General features: G+C 39.6%; 1 protein-coding gene across 15 annotated transcripts in view; it reads left to right on the top strand.

Annotated features, from left to right (window-relative positions):
• The window catches only part of CARMIL1 (capping protein regulator and myosin 1 linker 1), a 352,154-nt gene that overhangs the window by 134,252 nt on the left and 195,793 nt on the right, over positions 1 to 22,109 (top strand). For all 15 annotated transcript variants that reach the window (XR_016021728.1, XM_088799443.1, XM_074319291.2 and 12 more), the window contains one exon: positions 14,746 to 14,867. Coding sequence is in view for 14 of the 15 variants with exons in the window: in XM_088799443.1 (XP_088655569.1) it covers positions 14,746 to 14,867 (122 nt within the window). In the remaining variant the exon portion in view is untranslated. The remainder of the gene's footprint in view (positions 1 to 14,745; positions 14,868 to 22,109) is intronic.

The raw sequence follows: 22,109 nt of genomic DNA, 5'->3' as shown, positions 1-22,109 counted from the left end.
TCATACTGCCCAACAGTATTCCATTGTGTATATATACCACAACTTCTTTATCCATTCATCTATCGAAGGACATTTTGGTTGTTTCCATGTCTTGGCCACCGTAAACAAAGCTGCAATGAACATTGGAGCACACGTGTCTTTATCTGTAAATGTTTTCAGATTTTTTGGGTAGATACCCAGGAGAGGGATTGCTGGGTCATATGGCAATTCTATTCGTAATTCTTTGAGGAACCTCCACACTGCCTTCCATAACGGCTGCACCAGTCTGCATTCCCACCAACAGTGTATGAGGGTTCCTTTTTCTCCACAGCCTCTCCAACATTTGTTACTATTTGTCTTGTTGATGATAGCCATTCTGACTGGGGTGAGGTGATATCTCATTGTGGTTTTGATTTGCATTTCTCTGATGATTAGTGATGTTGAGCATTTTTTCATATGTCTATTTGCCATTTGTATGTCCTCTTTGGAGAAATGTCTCTTCAAGTCCTCTGCCGATTTTTCAATTGGGTTGTTTGTTTTTTTGTTGTTGAGTTGCATGAGTTCCTTGTATATTCTGGATACTAGCCCCTTATCGGAGGCACTGATTGCAAAAATCTTCTCTCATTCAGTTGGTGGCCTCTTTATTTTGTCAATGGTTTCTTTTGCTGTGCAGAAGCTTTTAAGGTTCATATAGTCCCATTCATTTATTTTAGCTTTTACTTCCATTGCCTTTGGAGTCAAGTTCATAAAATGCTCTTTGAACCCAAGGTCCATAAGTTTAGTACCTATGTTTTCTTCTATGCAGTTTATTGTGTCAGGTCTTATGCTTAAGTCTTTGATCCATCTTGAATTAACTTTGGTACATGGTGACAAATAGCAGTCCAGTTTCATTCTTTTGCACGTGGCTATCCAATTCTGCCAGCACCATTTATTGAAGAGGCTGTCTTTCCTCCATTGTATGTTTTTAGCTTCTTTGTCAAAAATTATCTGTCCATATTTATGTGGTTTTATTTCTGGGTTCTCAGTTCTATTCCATTGGTCTATGTGTCTGTTTTTCTGCCAATACCATGCTGTTTTGATTATTGTAGCCCTGTAGTACAAGCCAAAGTCAGGAAGTGTGATACCTCCAGTATTGTTCTTTTTTCTTAAGATTGCTTTGGCTATTCGGGGTTTTTTGTGGTTCCAAACAAATCTGATGATTTTTTCTTCTATTTCTTTAAAATATGCCATTGGGATTTTGATGGGGATTGCATTAAATCTGTATATTGCTTTGGGTAATATGGCCATTTTAACTATGTTGATTCTTCCAATCCATGAGCACGGAATGTCTTTCCATTTCTTTGTGTCTTCTTCAATTTCTTTCAAAAATGTCTTATAGTTTTCAGCATATAGGTTTTTCACATCCTTGGTTAAGTTTATTCCTAGGTATTTTATTATTTTTGCTGCAATTGCAAAAGGAATTGTTTTTTGGATTTCTTTTTCTGAGATTTCATTGTTAGTATATAGGAAGGCAATGGACTTTCTTGCGTTGATTTTGTAGCCAGCAACTTTACTGTATTCGTTGATTGTTTCTAATAGCTTTTTGGTGGAGTCTTTAGGGTTTTCTATATATAGCATCATGTCATCTGCAAAGAGTGATAATTTAACTTCTTCATTCCCAATTTGGATGCCTTTTATTTCTTTGTCTCGCCTGATTGCTCTGGCAAGGACTTCCAACACTATGTTGAAAAGCAGAGGTGATAGGGGACATCCCTGTCGTGTTCCTGAACGTAGAGCAAAGGGCTTCAGTTTTTCTCCATTAATTATGAGATTAGCAGAGGGCTTGTCATATGTGGCCTTTATTATGTTAAGGTATTTTCCTTCTATACCCATTTTATTAAGTGTTTTAATCATAAATGGATGTTGTATCTTGTCAAATGCTTTTTCTGCATCAATTGATATAATCATATGATTTTTGTCCTTTATTTTGTTTATGTGATGTATCACATTGATGGATTTGCGGATGTTGAACCATCCTTGTGCCCCGGGGATGAACCCCACTTGGTCGTGATGAATAATCTTTTTAATGCATTGTTGTATTCGATTTGCTAGAATTTGATTTAGGATTTTTGCATCGGTATTCATCAGAGATATTGGTCTGTAGTTTTCTTTTTTTGTGCTGTCCTTACCAGGTTTTGGTATCAGGGTAATGTTGGCCTCATAGAATGAGTTAGGGAGTACTGTCTCTTCTTCAATTTTTTGGAAGAGTTTGTGCAGAATTGGTATTAGATCCTCTTTGAAGGTTTGGTAGAATTCACTAGTGAAGCCATCTGGTCCCAGACTTTTGCTTTTGGGAAGGTTTTGGATGACTGATTCAATTTCGTTACTGGTGATCGGTCTGTTTAGATTTTCCAGTTCTTCATGGTTCAGCCTTGGAAGGCTATATGTTTCTAAGAACTTGTCCATTTCTTCTAGGTTGTTGAATTTGGTGGCATATAGTCCTTCATAGTACTCTTGGATGATCCTTTGTATTTCTGTGGTGTCCGTGATAACTTCCCCTTTTACGTTTCTGATTTTGTTAATCAGTGTCTTCTCTCTTTTTATCTTAGTAAGTCTAGCCAAGGGTTTGTCAATTTTGTTAACCTTTTCAAAGAACCAGCTCTTTGTCACATTAATTTTTTCTATTGTCTTTTTGTTCTCTATTTCATTTAGTTCTGCTCTAATTTTTGTTATTTCCTTTCTTCTGCTGACCTTGGGTTTTACTTGTTCTTCTTTTTCTAGTTCTTTAAGGTGTAACATGAGGTTATTTATTTGGGAGTTTTCTTGTTTCTTGAGATAGGCCTGTAATGCGATAAATTTCCCTCTTAAAACTGCTTTCGCTGCATCCCAAAAATTTTGGTAGGATGTATTTTCATTGTCATTTGTTTCTATGTATCTTTTGATCTCTCCTCTAACTTCTTCCTTGACCCAGTCCTTCTTTAAAAGTATGTTGTTTAATCTCCATGTATTTGTGTTTTTTCCCCGCTTTCTTTTTACAGTTGATATCCAATTTCAAAGCCTTGTGATCAGAGAATATGCATGGTATGATTTCAATCTTCTTAAATTTCTTGAGACTGATTTTATGTCCCAATATATGGTCTATCCTTGAGAATGTTCCATGTACACTAGAAAAGAATGTGTAGTCTGATGTTTTAGGATGAAGTGCTCTATAAATGTCAATTATGTCCATTTCATCTAATGTGTCATTTAGGGCTACTATTTCTTTATTTATTTTCTGTTTGGATGATCTATCCATAGCTGTCAATGATGTATTTAAGTCCCCTAGTATAATTGTGTTTTGGTCAATTTCTCCCTTTAGTTCTGTTAGTAGTTGCTTGGTGTATTTCGGTGCTCCCTGATTGGGGGTATAAATATTGATGACTGTTATGTCTTCTTGTTGTACAGTCCCCTTCACCATTATGAAATGTCCATCTTTGTCTCTTGTTATCTTTTTCACCTTGAAGTCTGTTTCATCTGATATCATTATGGCTACACCTGATTTTCTCTGGGTACCATTTGCTTGGAGTGTCAATTTCAACCCTTTCACCTTGAGTGTATGCTTGTCCTTGTAGCTGAGATGTGTCTCCTGGAGACAGCATATGGTTGGGTTTAGTTTTCTGATCCAATCTGCTACTCTGTGTCTTTTTATTGGTGAGTTCAGTCCATTTACATTTAGGGAGATTTTTTTTTTTTTTTTTTTTTTAATCTTTTTTTTTTTTTTTTTTTTATTAATTAGTTTCAGGTGCACAAGACAAAGCAAAACTTAGACATTTATCATTTATATCCCTCACACTGTGTGAACCCCCCTCCCCCCATCCACTATCCCTCTGTACGTTCCCAAAACCTCTCACCTTCCCCTTATCCCCACCCCCCCGCCCCTCTAGCAACCCTCTGTTTTTTCCTCCATGTTTCCAAAACTGTTTCTGATTAGTTCATTCACTTATTCTTTTCTTTAGATTCCGCATATAAGTGAGATCATATGGTATTTGTCTTTCTCTTTCTGACTTATTTCACTTAACATAATGTTCTCTAGGTCCATCCATGTTGTTGCAAATGGTAAGATTTCTTTCTTCTTTATGGCTGCGTAATACTCCATTGTATAAATGTACCACAGTTTCTTAATCCAGTCATCTACTGATGGGCATTTCGGTTGTTTCCAGGTCTTGGCTATTGTATATAGTGCTGCAATAAACATAGGAGTGCATAAAGATTTTTGAATTGGAGTTTTGGATTTCTCCGGATAGATACCTAGGAGTGGGATTGCTGGATCATAAGGTAGTTCCATTTTCAGATTTTTGAGATATCTCCAAACTGTTTTCCATAGTGGCTGCACCAATCTGCATTCCCACCAACAGTGCACCAGCGTTCCCTTTTCTCCGCATCCACGCCAGCACTTGTTGTTTGTTGATTTATTGATGATAGCCATCCTGACTGGGGTGAGGTGGTATCTCATTGTGGTTTTTATTTGCATTTCTCTAATGGTTAGTGAGGTTGAACATTTCTTCATATGTCTGTTTGCCATCTGTGTGTCCTTTTTAGAAAAATGTCTCTTCATGTCCTCTGCCCATTTTTTAATTGGGTTGTTTGTTTTTTTGGAGTTGAGTTGAGTGAGTTTTTTATAAATTTGTGATATTAACCCCTTATCAGATATATCATTGGCAAATATCTTTTCCCAATCAGTAGGATCCCTTTTTGTTTTATCGATGGTTTCCTTTGCTGTGAAAAAGCTTTTTAGTTTGATGTAATCCCACATGTTTATTTTTCCTCTTACTTCCCTCGCGCGAGGGGATATATCAGTAAAAATCTTACTCCGGGTAATGTCTGTGAAGTTTCTTCCTATATTTTCTTCTAGGAATTTTATGGTTTCAGATCTTACATTTAAATCTTTAAGCCATTTTGAATTTATTTTTGTATGTGGTGTAAGGAGGTGATCCAGCTTCATCTTTTTGCATGTGTCTGTCCAAGTTTCCCAGCACCATTTATTGAATAGACTGTCTTTACCCCACCGTACATTCTTGCTTCCATTGTCATAGATTAAATGGCCATATAGGCATGGATTTATTTCTGGACTCTCTATTCTGTTCCATTGATCTATGGGTCTGTTTTTATGCCAGTACCATGCTGTTTTGATTACTGTAGCCTTGTAGTATAATTTGAAGTCAGGTATTGTTATACCTCCCACTTTGTTCTTATTTCTCAAGATTGTTGAAGATATCCGGGGTCTTTTGTTATCCCATATAAATTTTAGGATTATATGTTCTATTTCTGTGAAAAATGTCGTTGGTAGTTTGATAGGAATTGCGTTGAATATATATATTGCCTTAGGCAGTATGGACATTTTAACTATATTAATTCTTCCTATCCATGAACATGGTATGTGTTTCCATCTATTTGTATCTTCTTTCATTTCTTTCTTCAGTGTCTTATAATTTTCTGAGTACAGATCTTTTACTTCTTTGGTTAAATTTATTCCCAGGTATTTTATAGTCTTTGGAGCAATTGTAAACGGAATTGCTTTTATAATTTCTCCTTCTGATGTTTTATTATTGGTATATACAAATGCAACTGATTTCTGAATATTAATTTTGTATCCTGCTACTTTACTAAATTCATCTATCAGCTCTAATAGTTTCTTGGTGGAGTCTTTAGGGTTCTCTAAATATAGTATCATATCATCTGCATATAATGACAGTTTTACTTCCTCCTTACCGATTTGGATGCCTTTTATTTCTTTTTCTTGTCTGATTGCTGTGGCTAGAACTTCCAGCACTATGTTGAATAGAAGTGGAGAAAGTGGGCAGCCTTGCCTTGTTCCTGATTTTAAGGGGAATGGTTTTAGTTTTTCCCCATTGAGTATGATGTTAGCTGTGGGTCTATCATATATGGCCTTTATTATGTTGAGATATGATCCCTCTATTCCCACTTTCTTAAGGGTTTTTATCATGAATGGCTGCTGAATTTTATCAAATGCTTTTTCTGCGTCAATTGATATGATCATATGATTTTTATTTTTCATTTTGTTAATTTGGTGTATCACATTAATTGATTTGCGGATGTTGAACCACCCTTGCATACCAGGGATGAATCCCACTTGATCATGGTGTATAATCTTTTTAATATATTGCTGAATTCTGTTTGCTAGTATTTTGTTGAGGATTTTTGCATCTATGTTCATTAGCGATATCGGCCTGTAGTTTTCTTTTTTTGTGGTGTCTTTGTCTGATTTTGGGATCAGGGTGATAGTGGCTTCGTAAAAAGTGTTTGGGAGTCTTCCCTCCCTCTGGATTTTTTGGAAGAGTTTGAGGAGAATAGGTGACAATTCTTTTTGGAACGCTCTGTAAAATTCACCTGTAAAGCCATCTGGTCCAGGGCTTTTGTTTGTTGGGAGATTGTTGATTACTGATTCAATTTCCTTGGTGGTAATCAGTCTATTCAGGTTTTCTGTCTCCTCTTGAGTTAGCCTTGGGAGGTTGTATGCATCTAGGAAATTGTCCATTTCTTCCAGGTTGTCAAATTTGTTGGCATACAGTTGCTCATAGAAATTTCTTAGGATTTTTTGTATCTCTGCGGTGTCTGTTGTCACTTCTCCTCTTTCATTACTGATTTTATTAATTTGGGTCCTCTCTCTCTTTTTTTTAATGAGTCTGGCTAAAGGTTTGTCAATTTTGTTTATCTTCTCTAAGAACCAACTCTTGGATTCATTGATCTTTTGTATTGTTTTTCTGGTTTCTATTTCATTTATTTCCGCTCTGATCTTTATTATCTCCTTCCTTGTACTCCCTTTGGGCTTATTTTGCTGTTCTTTTTCCAGATCCCTTAAGTGTGAAGATAAACTGTTGATTAGTGATGTTTCTTGTTTCTTTAGGTAGGCCTGCAGTGCTATGAACTTCCCTCTTAGGACTGCTTTCGCTGCATCCCATAGATTTTGGGTCGTTGTATTTTCATTTTCGTTTGTCTCGAGATATCTTTTGATTTCTTCCTTGATCTCCTGTTTGACCCATTCATTGTTTAGTAACATATTATTCAGCCTCCATGAATTTGTGTGTCTTCCAGTCTTTTTCCTGTAGTTCATTTCTAATTTCATAGCACTGTGGTCAGAGAAGACAATTGGTATGATTTCAATTTTCTTAAATTTATCCAGACTTGCTTTGTGGCCTAACATATGGTCTATCTTGGAGAATGTTCCATGTGCGCTTGAGAAGAACGTGTATTCTGCAGCATTGGGGTGGAATGCTCTGAAAATATCGGTTAAATCCAAGTGGTCCAATGTGTCTTTTAAGGCTGTTGTTTCCGTATTGATTTTCTGTCTGGAAGACCTGTCCCTTGTTGTCAGAGGTGTGTTGAAGTCCCCTACTATGATAGTGTTACTGTTGATCTCCATCTTTATGTCAGTCAATATCTGTTTTATATATTTAGGTGCTCCTATGTTGGGTGCATAGATGTTTACTAGGGTTATATCCTCTTGTCGAATTGATCCCTTTATTATTATATAGTGTCCATCTTTGTCTTTTAATATGTTCTTCATTTTAAAGTCTATTTTGTCAGAGATAAGTATTGCAACTCCAGCTTTTTTCTCATTTCCATTTGCATGGAATATCTTACTCCAACCCTTCACTTTTAGCCTGTGTGTGTCTTTTGATCTGAGGTGAGTCTCTTGTATACAGCATATACAAGGGTCTTGCTTTCTTATCCATTCAGCCACCCTATGTCTCTTGATTGGAGCATTTAAACCATTTACATTTAAAGTGATTATTGATAAGTACATAGTTATTGCCATTTTTAAATTTGTGGATAAATTGTTTTCGTCTTTCTTCTATTTACAGAAGTCCTTTTAGTATTTCTTGCAATGCTGGCTTGGTGGTAATGAATTCCTTTAGCTTATTCTTTTCTGGGAAGCTCTTTATCTCCCCGTCAATTTTAAATGATAGCCTTGCTGGATAAAGCAACCTAGGTTGTAGGCCTTTGTTTTCCATCACTTTGAGTATCTCCTGCCACTCCCTCCTGGCCTTCAATGTTTCTGCAGAAAAGTCATTTGATAGTCTTATGGGAGTTCCCTTGTATGTAACCCTCTGTCTTTCTCTTGCTGCTTTTAGGATTCTCTCTTTGTCTTTAATCTTTGCCATTTTAGCTATAATGTGTCTTGGAGTGGACCTGTTTGGGTTTATCCTGGTTGGAACTCTCTGCACTTCCTGGACTTGTATGTTGGTTTCCTTCATCAGGTTAGGGAAATTTTCAGACATTATTACTTCAAATATGTTCTCAATCCCTTGTTTCTTCTCTTCACCTTCTGGTATTCCTATGATGCGCATGTTGTTGCGCTTGATGTTATCCCATAGGTCTCTTAAACCATCTTCATTGTTTTTTATTCTTTTTTCTTTCTGTTGTTCTGTTTGGGTGATCTCTGCTAACTTGTCTTCTAAGTCGCTGATTCGATCCTCTGCTTCATCTAACCTGCTGTTAATTCCTTCAAGTGAGTTCTTTATTTCGGTAACTGTGTTCTTTAGTTCTAACTGGTTGTTCGTTATGATTTCTACATCCTTCTTGATGTCCTCTCTAAGTTCCTTAAACATTCTTATCATCAGTATTCTGAACTCTGTCTCTGACAGTTTGGTTACCTCTGCTTCATTTAGTTCCATTTCTGAAGGTTTCTTCTGTTCTTTTATTTGGGATATGTTTCTTTGTTTCCTCATTCTGGCTGACTCTCTGTGTTTGCTTCAATGTATTAGATAGGTGCCCTGGAGTTCTTAGTTCTTGCTGGATTAGTATATAATAAATGTCCTTTATATTTGACTTGCACTACTTCGTTCTTCTCCCCTGCGTGTGCTCTAAAAGTGACTCTTGTGTTGTGTATATTGTCCTGTTAAAGAAGATCCTTAATTGCTTTTCGCTTGTGAGTAGGTGGAGTTAACTCCTAGGCTGACTAGTTGTGAGACTTGGCTTTGCCCACGCAGGGTATTCTGCTGCGTGAGGATTGACCGCTTAGATGTGGTTTGCCCTTTGGCCTCTATGTGCCTGTAAAGAATCCCCTCTGAGTGTGTCACTTGTAGGTCAAACCCGGTAGTACTCTGGCTTGGTCTGGAGTTGGCCGCTGGGTATGTTGAATCTTGTGCCTCTTAAGCTGGGCACTGCAAGAAATCCCTGCGCGAGTCTCTTCGCTGTTCTGCGTGATGAGCAGAGAGTCCTTTGATGGGTTATAAGCTTCCCGTTTCTCTAGGGAGATTTTTGATATGTGAGGATTTCCTGTCATTCTATCTTTAGTTTTCTGGTAAGGCTGTGTCTCCATTGTTTCTTTGCCTTTTTGTTGTTGTCTATTATTTCTGTGTGGTGGTATTCTATGATGTTTCCCTCTGTTTCTTCTTTTATTTTAGTATATATTTCAGTTCTGGATTTTTTTTGAGTGGTTACCCTTAAGTTTATGTAAAAGAAAGTTTTATAATTAGAGTATTCCATTTTCTTCAGCACGCTTACTTTCTCCATTCCCATATTCCGGTTCAGGCCTTTACTCTCCCCCTTTTTGAGTTTTGGTTGCCACAAATTGTCCCTGTTGATGGTGGTCGAATAGCCTCCTTTAGTATTTCTTGTAGTGCAGGTCGTGTATTAGAAAATTCCCTCAGCTTCTGTATGTCTGGAAAGGTCTTTATTCCTCCTTCATATCTAAAGGATATCTTTGCTGGATATATTATTCTTGGCTCATGATTTCTCTCTTTCAATAGTTTGAATATTTGGTTCCACTCCCTCCTGGCTTGTAGAGTTTGTGCTGAAAAATCTGATGATAATCTAATGGGCTTTCCTTTGTAAGTTACCATCTTCTTTTCCCTGGCTGCCTTGAGGATTCTTTCTTTGTCATTGATTTTAGACAGCTTCAATACAATGTGCCTTGGAGAAGGCCTGTTGGGATTGAGATAACTAGGTGTTCTATTTGCTTCTTGGATTCGAGGGTCCAGTTCTGTCCACAAATTTGGGAAGTTCTCATCGACAATTTGTTTGAATATATTCTCTGTTCCCTTCTCTCTTTCTTCTCCTTCTGGTATGCCCATTATTCTTATATTGCTCTTTCTGATGGAGTCAGAAAGTTCTTGTAGAATTCTTTCATTTCTTTTAAGTCTCAAGTCTCTTTCTTCTTCTATCTGTGTCATTTCCAGGTTTCTATCTTCGATGTCACTGATTCTTTCCTCCATCTGGTCAACTCTACTACCTAAGCTGGTTATTTCATTCTTAATTTCTTCTATTGAGTTCTTAATCTCCAGAAATTCTATTTGGTTCTTTTTTAAAATTTCTATCTCTTTCGTAAAATGCTCATGCTGTTCTTTGATTGAGTTTCTGAGTTCATTTAACTGCCTATCTGTGTTTTCTTGTATCTCATTGAGTTTTTGCAGAACTGCAATCTTGAATTCTCTGTCATTTAAGTCACATATTTCTGTATCTTTAAGTGCCTTCTCTGGAGATTTTTCACTTCCTTTCTGAGCTATCTTGTTGCCTTGGTTATTCATGGCGATTACTGGTTTACTATTTCTCTTCCTAGACATCTGTAGGAGTGACTTCTTCAACAGGTTGGTAGAAAGCAGTCTTTCTTTTGTTTGCCAGTACTTGTTGGTAGAATGTTTTATTATTTCTCCAACTGCAACTAATTTTTCTTCTCCCACACGGTAGTGCTATGTTTTCTCTGCACTACTCCAACTTCTCACACAATGGGGGGATTCCCTGGGAGACGGGTTTCTCCTCTGTTAATAGTTCGTCTAGGTCACAGGGCGCAGTGTCCCGGTGGGTATGCGGAGAGCTTTTGATGTTCCAAAGCTCTTCCAGCTCCTGATTCAGAGCCCGTATGTTTCAGCAGTTCTGTTTACTCCTGCAGGGATCCGCCTAGATAGGTGGGGTCAGGGGCGGGGTGAGTTGTGAGAGGTGGCCCAGAGCAATGGCAGCGACCACCATGACAGCCGGTCCTGCTTCCACAGCTCTCTCCCCCTTGCCGGAACCAGTTGGGCTGTGAATTTGTGTCTGCAGTCCACAGTTCTCAAAATAGCAAATTTTCTGTTGTTTTGATCTGACACTGCTACTGTTTCGCTTCTAGCACCGGGCAGGTGGGGGCGGGGCGAGCTCTGGGAAGGGAGGTAGGGGGCGGCTAGTCTCAGTGCCTAAGGCTCTGTTGTCTGCTCGGTAGTGCGGGCTTAAACTACCGTTTTCAGCCTTTTCCCTCAGTCTTTTCTCCGAGGTCTCTGCCGTGAGCATTGGGTTCAGCCGTGTTATATGGTGTCCCCTCAGCCCTGTGGAGCCCTAGCGGAGCCCTAGCTGTCCGAGCTCTTCCCTCTCCCACAGCTGCGGTAGTTCCGGGAAGCAGCGAGCTCGGCGCACTGAGCTGGGTCTGCATCCTGCGCCCGCGCGGCTCCGTCTCCGCGCACTTCTCCCTTCCCTCCTTCCTCCACTCTCGCGAATCTCCCACCTGTAGGTGATTTCAGTCGGTAGTGGGCCTCTTCATCTTGCCTGTCTGCTGTGCAGGGAGTCCTTTGTGGAGTTTTTGTTGTTCGATTCTTTGTAAATTCCAGGGGAGCTTTACAGAGGCTCACCTCACTCCGCCATTTTTCTGGAAGTCTTAATTCTTAAATTCTTGCTTTGTATTCGACTGGAGGGAAGACTAGGAGGTGCTGCTGGTCTCTGTCCCCACTGCTTTCCCCGGCGGACCCGTGCAAGGCACACACGTCTGCTCGCTGCCTCTGTTCTTGGAGGGGGAGCCTGTAACACCAAAGGGGTGTGTGGGTGTGTGGGAGGTTTTCCAGGGCCACCAGCTTGTCCCAGCTGGCTGCCCCCACCCTACACACACCCCTTCGGGGCGCTGAGCCCCCCTCTCCGCTGAGGACCACTCTGGGGGGTTTGCCCGGTGCAGCTTCACGTTGCTGTCTCTGCTAAGTAGTGCTGCTGCCGCCGCTGCAGGAGGAAGTGGAAAGACACTGGGGGCAGCACTCGGTCTAGAGCATCCCCACACTGCAACTTTTCCAGGAATCCCTCCATATTCCAAATTTGATGTTTCAAAATTATTTTTAAAAAGAACCCCAGGTAATGATACCTTCAGTACTACCCTTCTCCCTGTCACTCACCCCTCCCACCCCCCCACCCCACACACACACGACAGGATTCAGTATGTCTGGGGTGGACATTTTTATTTTCATCAAATGCACCGTTTGATTTTGTTATTCTAAAGGTTGATAACTAACAACCTGTGTATCCTCAGACCCTTGATGTTTATAATTTTTATTTTCTCTTACATAATAATATCATAAGGCTGATAGTGTTTGCCTGTGGCACTCATGATCTAGCCTTGATTAGGACATTCTTTTCTAATGTCCTCTGGGATTTATTAACTTTTGTCATTCTTATTTTTATCATGATTTAATTATAGTTTTTGCATTCAGATAAAATGCCTGGGATATACATAGTTTGTCGTATGAGTGAGAGTGGATGTGTTATTGAGTTAGTGAAATGTGACTTTTACTATTGCTATTTTCCTCTTCCTTGTGGAAATGTGGGAGACCTTTATCTTATTCTCCAAGTCTCATTGTCATAGCCTTTTCTGGTGTTGCCTTCATGGTCAGTAAATCGAAGCCAGCAGTTAATAAAGTTTTATAGTTACTGGATTTTTGGACTGTGTCTTACACAACTAAAACACCTGTGATTTTTATTTTATTTTAATTATTAGGTTAATTTTTTGCTGTGTCATAGAATGCTTTTGGCAAATTACCCATGGCTGTTTCTGTTGGAGGAAAAAACACTTCACAGATCTATTGGCTGAGGTTTAGTAAAAAATGCTTCTCTTAGCATTTAGTCGGGTTGTTCTGCCTTACAAAAGCAGGTGTGGTGGGGTGGCACATTTGAATCTTAAATAAGATACTATAGCTTATATTTTTTATTATTATTTTAAATGTGTATTGGAGGTCATGGATTGTATTCTGCTAGGTGTTTAAGCAAAATGTGTTCCAAATATTCTGTTTTGCCCCAGCTGAAATAGCAGTGAAAGAGGTATTTGAGAGGGTTTTTTTCATGATGAAATTATTTACTGTGTTAGTCTCACTGCCATCACTTTATTGCTATCTTTGCATTAACAAAGGTGGTGACATATGCAGGGCTGTGCCAGTGCTTTCATATAAGGTTGAATTTGAAGGCTTCATTTCTCTCCCCCCCATCACCTTTTTTTCTTCCCTGTCACTCTATTCAATCCTGTGTAATTAAGGATGATGAGGTGTTAAGATTAAGTGGAATTAGAATGAGCTAATTACTAATTACTCACACCCAAAGTAGGAGTACCCTGTAGGGAACAATATAATTACCTGAGGTTGGAAAGTTGGGGACAGGGTGAGAACACAGGCTGTCTCCCAAAGTATCTGCTTCTAAAAACATGCATAGATAGGTGTATATGGAACGTCTGAGCCAACTACACTTAAGATTCCTCATTGAGGTAGCCTGTGGTTGATCAGTAAACACCTCCAGATCAGTAAACACTTCCTATGCTATCAATTTCTTGATGAACATGCTGCAAATTAGGCTTAAAAATATGTTTTTTATATAGGGATCCAAGTAACTGGCACAGAGGTTGTACGCATTATATACTTGTTCACAGATTTCTCTAAGGGTACTTATGGAAAAGTAGTGTTTTCAGGACTCAAATCACTTAAGTCTTTCTCTTTGATCTCATCATTTTGACAAATAAATTGCATTACTTTTCCTTTTAACATAAACAATTTGAAAGACAGATTGTTATTATTTGTAATTTGGCTAATTTTAGGTGAACCTAAAGCAAATCTAAAAACCGCTTTGTTAATCCGGTTGGTTAGTTGATAAAGTGTGTTCCCCTATCAAATTTTTGTACAAATTAAGTAACAACAGGAAGTAAATGGATGAGATTTTGAGGCAATGATAATCCAAAGGGAGTGCATTTTATGTAAATATTTTTGAGATCCAAGAGGGCAATATTATTTTTAAGTGATTGAAGTTGATTCTTTTTATTTAAAATGTGTCCATAATCAACCTGTTGGTCTTTTTGCAACCTGCACTTTTTTTTTCATTTCTACTTATTTATAGGACTAGCTGTGTAACCCCAGTCTGAATAAATTTGGTATAAGCTTTGGATAGCTCTAGCAGTTAAGTACAAGAATGACTTTTTACCTAGCACTAAACATTTATTACTTTGTCCCCTTTATGTAATCCTTTCCAAGTATCCCCTCTTCTTAGGATAGTTGAAATTTTTATAAGCGTTTTATTTTTCTTTTGTTACCAGGCAAAAGGTTTTAACATTTCATTTAAATACCTCATAAGGTTTCTTGTTTTTAAAACAAATTTAGAAAATAAGAAAGGTACCTCTCAGATTGCCCTCAGGCATCCACTGAAGGAGATTTCTTACTTACACTGGGCAGTAGGCCATTGCATGATGACATCTCCAGACAAAATCTTGGTAAAAAGAAAACTCATGTGCAAATGTGGAAATTCAGTCTCTATCACCTGTGGAGTGTCTGTTTGAATGTGTAGTTTGGCCCTTACCAACACTTGCTTCAGTTTTTGGGTGTTTCTGACAACCTGTCCACCCTCTACCCAAATAGTCCTTTGAGTCTTAAACCACGAGTGTTATTTTAAGGAAGTGCTTCTGAAAAAGCAGAATTGTATTAGTGGATATCATCAGTGTGAATATATAGTTTATGTTATTTAAAATTTAAAGTTCAAGGAATTGGAATCATTGTTAATCAGTGTCCCATCCGGCTCTTGCAGATGGTCGTGGAAACTGAGAAGTATAGCTTGTCCATGAGGATGGCTTCGTCCGAGGATGTGAGTGAGGTGCTGGCTCACATCGGCTACTGCCTGCGGAGGATATTTCCTGGCCTTTCTCCAGTGTGAGTTCTCCTGCAGAAGGGTGGGGGGCAGAGAACTTTTTCCTCTTCAGTTTGGCGAATAAGAACATGCCTTCCTCCTACCCCTTCTCTTAGTTCCTCTCTCACACTTCCTTCTTCTCTTAAATATCTAGGTGGGGGCATCAGGTAGGCAGTTAGATATGTGAGGCTGGAGCTTACAGAGAAGGTCCACATCTGGAAATGTAGCAGAGGTGAGAGTCATTAGTGTAAAGAGGATCTTGCTGCATGACTGTTGATGAGGTCACCTAGAGAGAGAAAGTGTCTTGACAATGAGCCCAACACTTAGAGGTCAAGTTAAAGGGGAAGAGCCTAAAAGGGAGTTGGGTAAGGATTCCCTTGGAAAACCAGAGCCTGGAAGACTTTCTGAAGGAAGGACTGGTGATTGCAGACTGACACTAGGTATTGGACATGCTGAGGGTGTCCACTGAGTTGACACCATGAAGGGCACAGGCCTTGACCAGAGCAGTTGTAGTGTTTGGTAGGGAAAGGCAGACTGCCCTGATTGTGAAGTGAGAAAGTGGATGTGGTACATGTAGAAAACTTTGTGGAGAAGTTTAGCTCTGAAGGGGAACTGACAAATAGAATATAGCTAAAGGCATGTGAGGAATTACAGGAGATTTTGTTTGTATTCAGAATGGGAGATATTAGAGCATATGGCTATAACGAGGGGAATAATGTAGTAAACAGTGAGAGATTGTTGCTGGAGACAGGGTAATAAGCACTATCCAGGAGAAGGTAAGAGGGACACAGAGCACAGGATATAAGTGTCCTTCCTTCTAGCCTGGGAGCTGCTTGAGCAAAGACTGTGTTGTTATTAATCTTAGATCCCTAGTCCTTGGCATGTAGTAAATACTCACTGACGTTTTGCACAGGCCTATGAATTTCATGCTTACTCATTGCCTAAATAGAGTTGGGTGATGTGTTCTGGGAACATAATAGAAGTTGGCAGACAGTGGCCCTGCCTTCAAACTATGGACACTTAAACTCAGGTGATACGAAGCAGATGAGACAGTAGGTGATTGGGTGAAGATGGGCAGTGAATGAACGCAGGCTGGCTATGCAGAGGAGATCTACCTGAAAAGGATGGAGAAAATTTACAGGAGGAGGTAGGGAAAGGAGAGGCAGTTCAAATGAAGGTACCAATGTGGAAGAAAGTGCAGATTATATTTAGAAAATGACTTGGCAGAGAATTTAAGTAACTTAGATGTACTTGACTTTCATTTCATTTTTGTATTCAGCACACACAGTTAGCTTATCAAAATAAATTCTTGGTATTTTGTAACTTATATGTTCTGCCTTTACTCTTGAAGTTCCTTAGATTACATGATTTTGGCCAGGGAAATGTATAGTTATATTGGTGTTGGTAATTGTGACTAGACAGGGTGAGGAAGTAGGTAACCATATCCTCTCTTCTACATTCCTGGTATGCCTGAAGTTAAAACTGTCAGTAAGGAAAATAGTTCCTTTACATAAATAATATAGAAGATGCAAAATAAAATATGTCCCCAGCGACCTCATAATAAGTTGGAGAAAATATGCAACTATATTTGAACTCCTCAAGCCTTATTTGAATAATTGGTCCATCAAATATATGACCTGAGCCAGTTGTGGGGATCTTGGGTCCCTAGCCTCATTTCCCTCCATGCTCAGAGCACTTCTGGCAGGGACTGGTCAACAGGAAAATGTCTGATGAGCAGCAGTCAAGAATCAGGAGGACAAACACAGCCAGGGCAGCCATAAAAAATATCTAATCACTGTTAAAATTGCTTTGTTAACGTTCTCATCTTTGCTGTGCAACACTATCATCGGAAGCCTCACCTCCAAGACAGTGGTAGTGAAGGGAAACCCAGGAAATATTTATAGTCTGAATGCTGTTTTAATCTGTCTCCACAGAGGTGTCTGTCAAAGCAGTTGTTTTCAGGAAGCTATTTTGCCTTGTGGTTTTCAGCTTCTCTGATATCAAGCACCTTGGCTTCTCTCCAAAACCAAGCTAGCTTTTTTGATACTAAGTTAAGTCACTAGGATAAGTTGGAATTAATTTAGAAAATGTTCTCTTAAGAACTTCCTCGTGGCACATAGATGAATAGAATGTTTCCTGCCCTCTAAGAGTTTATAGTCTAAAGATAGTGTAAGAACGTTCCACAAATAATATAGTGATGAGAGTGATACATCTGCAGATATCAGAGGAGGGGAAGTCACATTTAACTCTGAATGTTGAGAAAATAATTTTGGGGAGATAGTCCAAGATGATGGATTAGGTAAATGCTATGCCTACTGCATCACAGGATCACACCAAAATTACAAATAAATTATAGAACCATCAACTTTAAGAATCATCTGAAGACTAGCTGAACAGAACCCCTGAACAGAACTAAGGATATAAATGAGAGGCCACATTGAGACAGGTAGTAGAGGCGGAGATGCGAAACGGGCTGCCCTCAAACCCACAGATGGTGGCTGAACATTAGGAGGAACACCTTGGTGGTAGAGGTGCCCCCAGAAGAGGGAAGGGTTGCAGCCCCACACCAGGCTCCCCAGCCTAGGGATCCTATGCCAGGAGGAGTTCCCACAACATCTGGCAGTGAAAATCAGCGAGGACTCTATTCTGTCTGCCTGTCCTGGCGAGATGAAAGGTGGCTGGAAACCCAGATGCCCTCTTAAAGGGCCCGCACACAGACCCACTCGCTTGCAAACACTCACCTGGTTTCTGGTGGAGGAGCAACAACTCGAGAGGCACCAGAGACATACAGGGAAAGACTGAGTTGTGTGGCTTTGAGGCAAGGGCTGAGGGACAGCAGCCATTATCTTTGTGTGGAGCCTGCCTCACATGTAACCTACAGGAGGGTGCCATCTTTTCTATGTTGAACCCCCCCCCCCCCCCCCCACAACAGGCCAAGTCTGAAACACCATTGGTCTGGTAAAATCAGTGTGTGCGCACCACCTTAGGAATGCCCTGGGTCCCTGTGCTGCACAGCTAGTGTTGCATCACCCAGGGCACTCAACAGCTGCTGAGTGGCCAGCCCTGCCACACAAGCTGCGGAAACCTTCTATAGCAGCGGATGACCTATGGTGGCCCAGGGAACTTTTGGTGGTTGGCAGTGAGTAAGCCACAACCTGTGCCACATCTTCTCTTGAGAGGCTCGTGGGAACCTGTGGGCCTGAGACAAGGGATGGCTAGCCATGGTGTTCTTAGGGAGTTTTTGTGCATTGGTCATGGGCCTGGCACCAGTGCAAGAATGAAAATTGCATTAACTTTGAAAAAACCACCATCCACACTCCGTGTCTCCTTGGAACCCTACCTTGCCCACCTAGAGCTGCATTGCCAGTGGCACTCTCAGCTCTTGGGTGACTGGCCATGGCCCACAAGCCGTGGAAGCCTGTTACAGGATGGGATTGCTCGTGTCTGCCTGAAGGACTTTTGACGGTGGCCACTGAGCCACAGATTTGTGCTATAGCCTCTCTTGGGCAGCTCTAGGGATCTGCGAGCCCGAGGAAAGCAGTGGCTGGCTGTGGTGTTCTTAGGGCATTGTGCGAAGTGGTTACAGGTCTGTCATTGGCATGTGAACTGAATCTGCATTAACCTGGTAAAGACTACCTACCATACCTTGTGACTCCCTGGGACCATGCGCCGTCCAGCTAATGCTGCATCACTGAAGGTACTCTCAACACTGGGTCAACCAGACCAACCCACACACCTAAGGAGGTTCTTTCAATGGCTGAGCCTTATGGGCAGCTGGTAGATGGCAATAGGTCTAGGGGGCCTTGGGCCTTTTGCTAAGCTGCCACAGGCCCAGTACTGGTGGAGGCAGGCCTTGGTTCACAGCAAGGGCATCCCCACATGCCTCCAGGACGAGCACAGTCAGCAGCCAACCACATATACCTTTGTGGCTCCTATCAGGTAGCCACAGGCTGGTCACAGGCAAGGCTAAAGTTGGCCTGCATGGGAACCCCTTCCAAGAGACACCAGAAACAGCACACCCAGAGACCAACTTCAGACCACACCAGAGCACTACTGGTTAACTCCACAAGTGGCACACCCAAAAAGGGGAGTCTCAACAAGTACAAGAGCCGGCCGGTGTGAATCCCCCTCCGAGGGGTCAGCCCCCACACAGTAGCTCATACACTGTGGGTGTAGCCAATCCTCGTAGTCAGTATGCCTGGGAGTCAGTCACACCCACTGATGTGCCAAAACAATAAAGGCTTAACTACAACAGGAGAACACACACAACCCCTCAAAGGACAGTCCTGGAATACATGAACATGAGATGAGGGAGATTGCACCATTGGACCACACAAGACATATACTACATAAGGTCACCCAAGGAAGACTGAGAGGCATAGGAGATCTACCTAATACATAGAAGCAAACACAGAGAGGCAGCCAGAATGTGGAAACCAAGAGACATGTCCCAAATAAAAGAACAGGAGAAACCTCAACAAATAGAACTAAATGAAATGGAGGCAACCAACCTCCCAGAAACAGAGATTAAAACACTGGTTATAAGAATCCTTAAGGAACTTCATGAGAGTTTCAACAAAGAGATAGTAAGCATAAAGAAGGACATAGAAACCATAAAGAACCAGTCAGAAATAAAGAATACAATAACTGAAATGAAGAATGCACTAGAGGGAATCAAGAGCAGATTAGATGAACCAGAGGATCAAAGCAGCGATTTAGAAGGCAGAATAGCAGAAAACACCCAATCAGAACAAAAAAAAAGAAGAAGGAAAATGAAGATAGTTTAAGGGACCTGTGGGACAACATGGAATTTAACAAACATTCGCATCATATAAGTGCCAGAAAAAAACAAGAGCTGGGCTTTTGAAAAGATAAACAAAATTGACAAACCTTTAACCAGACTCGTCGATAAAAAAAGAGGGAGGACCCAAATAAAATCAGAAATGAAAGAAAAGTTACAGTGGACACAGCAGAAATACAAAAAATTTAAAGAAAATAATACGCCAACAAATAGGACAATATGGAAGAAATGAATAAATTCCGAGAAGCGTACAATATTCCAAGGCTGAATCAAGAAGAAACAGAAAATCTGAACAGACCGATGATTGTCAATGAAATTGAGTCACTAATCAAAAAGCTCCCAGCAAACAAAAGTCCTGGACCAGATGGCTTCACAAGTGAATTTTATCAAACATTCAAAAAAGAATTAACAGCTATTCTACTCACATTATTAAAAAAAAAAAAGAAAGGAAATAAGAGAGAAGAGTGAAGGGTCCTAAGCTCATTCTATGAGGCCACATTACCCTGATTCCAAAACTAGACAATTACATTACAAAAAAAGAAAACTATAGGTCGATATTCCCTAATGAATATAGATGCTAAAATCCTCAATGAAATAGTAGCTAACTGGATTCAGGAGTACATTTAAAAGATCATACACCACTATTGAGTGGGATTCATTCCTGATATGCAAGATTGGATCCATGTCTACAAATCAGTTAACATGATACACCATGTAAACAAAATGAAAAATAAAAACCATATGAATAGATGCAGAAAAAGCATTTGACAAAATCCAGCATTCATTTATGATAAAAACTCTCAGCAAAGTGGGAATAGAGGGAACACATGTTAATATAATAAAGGTCATATATGACAAACCCACAGCTAACATCATACTCAATGGGGAAAAGCTAAAAAACATTCTCCTTAACACATTTTTTGCGGGAAACGAGTAAACTCGTCATATCGCCTCTAGTTGGAACCGGCAAAAATTTTGCAAAGTAAATAAATAGAGACCTCTTTTTAAACTAAAACACTGAAAGTTTCATAGAAAAATATCAAATAGATCGAAAGATATGAATATTTTACAGAAAGTCTAATTTTAGCGAGAAAATGTCAAAAAAGCCCCGCGTTATGACGCGATTTGGTGGGAAAATGCCCGCTTACAAATTAAGATCAAGAAAAAGACAAGGATGCCCATTTTCACCACTTTTATTCAACACAGTATTGTAAATGCTAGCCCCAGCAATCTGATATGAAAAAGAAATAAAAGGCATCCAGATGGGAAAGGGAGAAGTAAAACTGTTATTATTTGCAGGTGACATGATACTATATAGAGAGAACCCAAAAGATTCCACCTAAAAACTATTAGACCTGATAAATGAATTCAGTCAAGTAGCCAGATAGAAAACTGATATTCAGAAATCGATTGCATTTTTATACACCACTAACACACTATCAGAAAGAGAAATTAAGAAAACAATCCCATTTGTAACTATTGGCAAAAAAATACTTAGGAATAAATGTAACTAAGGAAGTGATAGACCTGTACTCAGAAAATTAGAGGACATTGACGAGAGAAATTAAAGAAGATACAAATAAATGGAAGCATATACCATACTGATGGAGAGGAAGAATTAATATAGTTAATATGTCCATACTACCCAGAGCAATCAATGGATTCAGTGCAATCTATATCAAAATCCCAATGGCATTTTTCACAGAACTAGAACAAATAATCATAAAATTTATATGAATCATAAAAGACCCTGAATAACCATGGCAATCCTGAGAAAGAAGAATAAAGCTGGAGGTTTCACACTACCTGATATCAAATTATGCTACAAGGCCATAGTAATCACAACAGCATAGTAGTGGCACAAAAGCAGACATATAAATCAATGGAACAGTAAGTATAGAGAGCCCAGAAGGCAATCCATGCCTATATGGTCATTTAATCTATGACAAAGGAAGAAAGAATTTACATTGAGCTAAAGACAGTCTATTCAATAAATGGTGCTGGGAAAACTGGACCACCTTCTTATGCCAAGAGTAAACTCAAAATGGATTAAAGACTTAAATGTAAATTCTGAGACCATAAATCTCCTAGAAGAAAATACAGGAAATAAACTCTCAGACATTACGTTTAGTAATATTTTTATTGATACATCTTCTTGGGCAAGGGAAACAAAAGAAAAAATAAACATATGGGACTACATCAGACTGAAAAGTTTTTTTCACAGCAATGGAAATCATCAACAAAACTAAAAGATATCATCTGATAAGGGGTTAATATCCAAAATTTATTTAAAAACTCATACAACTCAACAACAAAAAAGCAAACAATCCAGTTTGTGAAGAGAACATACAGATGGCCAATAGACACACGAAAAGTTGCTCAATGTCACTAACCTTCAGAGAATTGCAAATTAAAACCTCTATGAGATGTCATCTCACTCCTGTCAACATGTCTATCATCAATA

Source organism: Rhinolophus sinicus, chromosome 7, assembly GCF_057876585.1.
Source record: "Rhinolophus sinicus isolate RSI-liver-muscle chromosome 7, RSI-T2T, whole genome shotgun sequence".
Taxonomy (NCBI): Eukaryota; Metazoa; Chordata; class Mammalia; order Chiroptera; family Rhinolophidae; genus Rhinolophus; species Rhinolophus sinicus.
The sequence above is the reverse complement of the archived record's forward strand: the minus strand, read 5'-3'. Positions and strand labels throughout refer to the sequence as shown.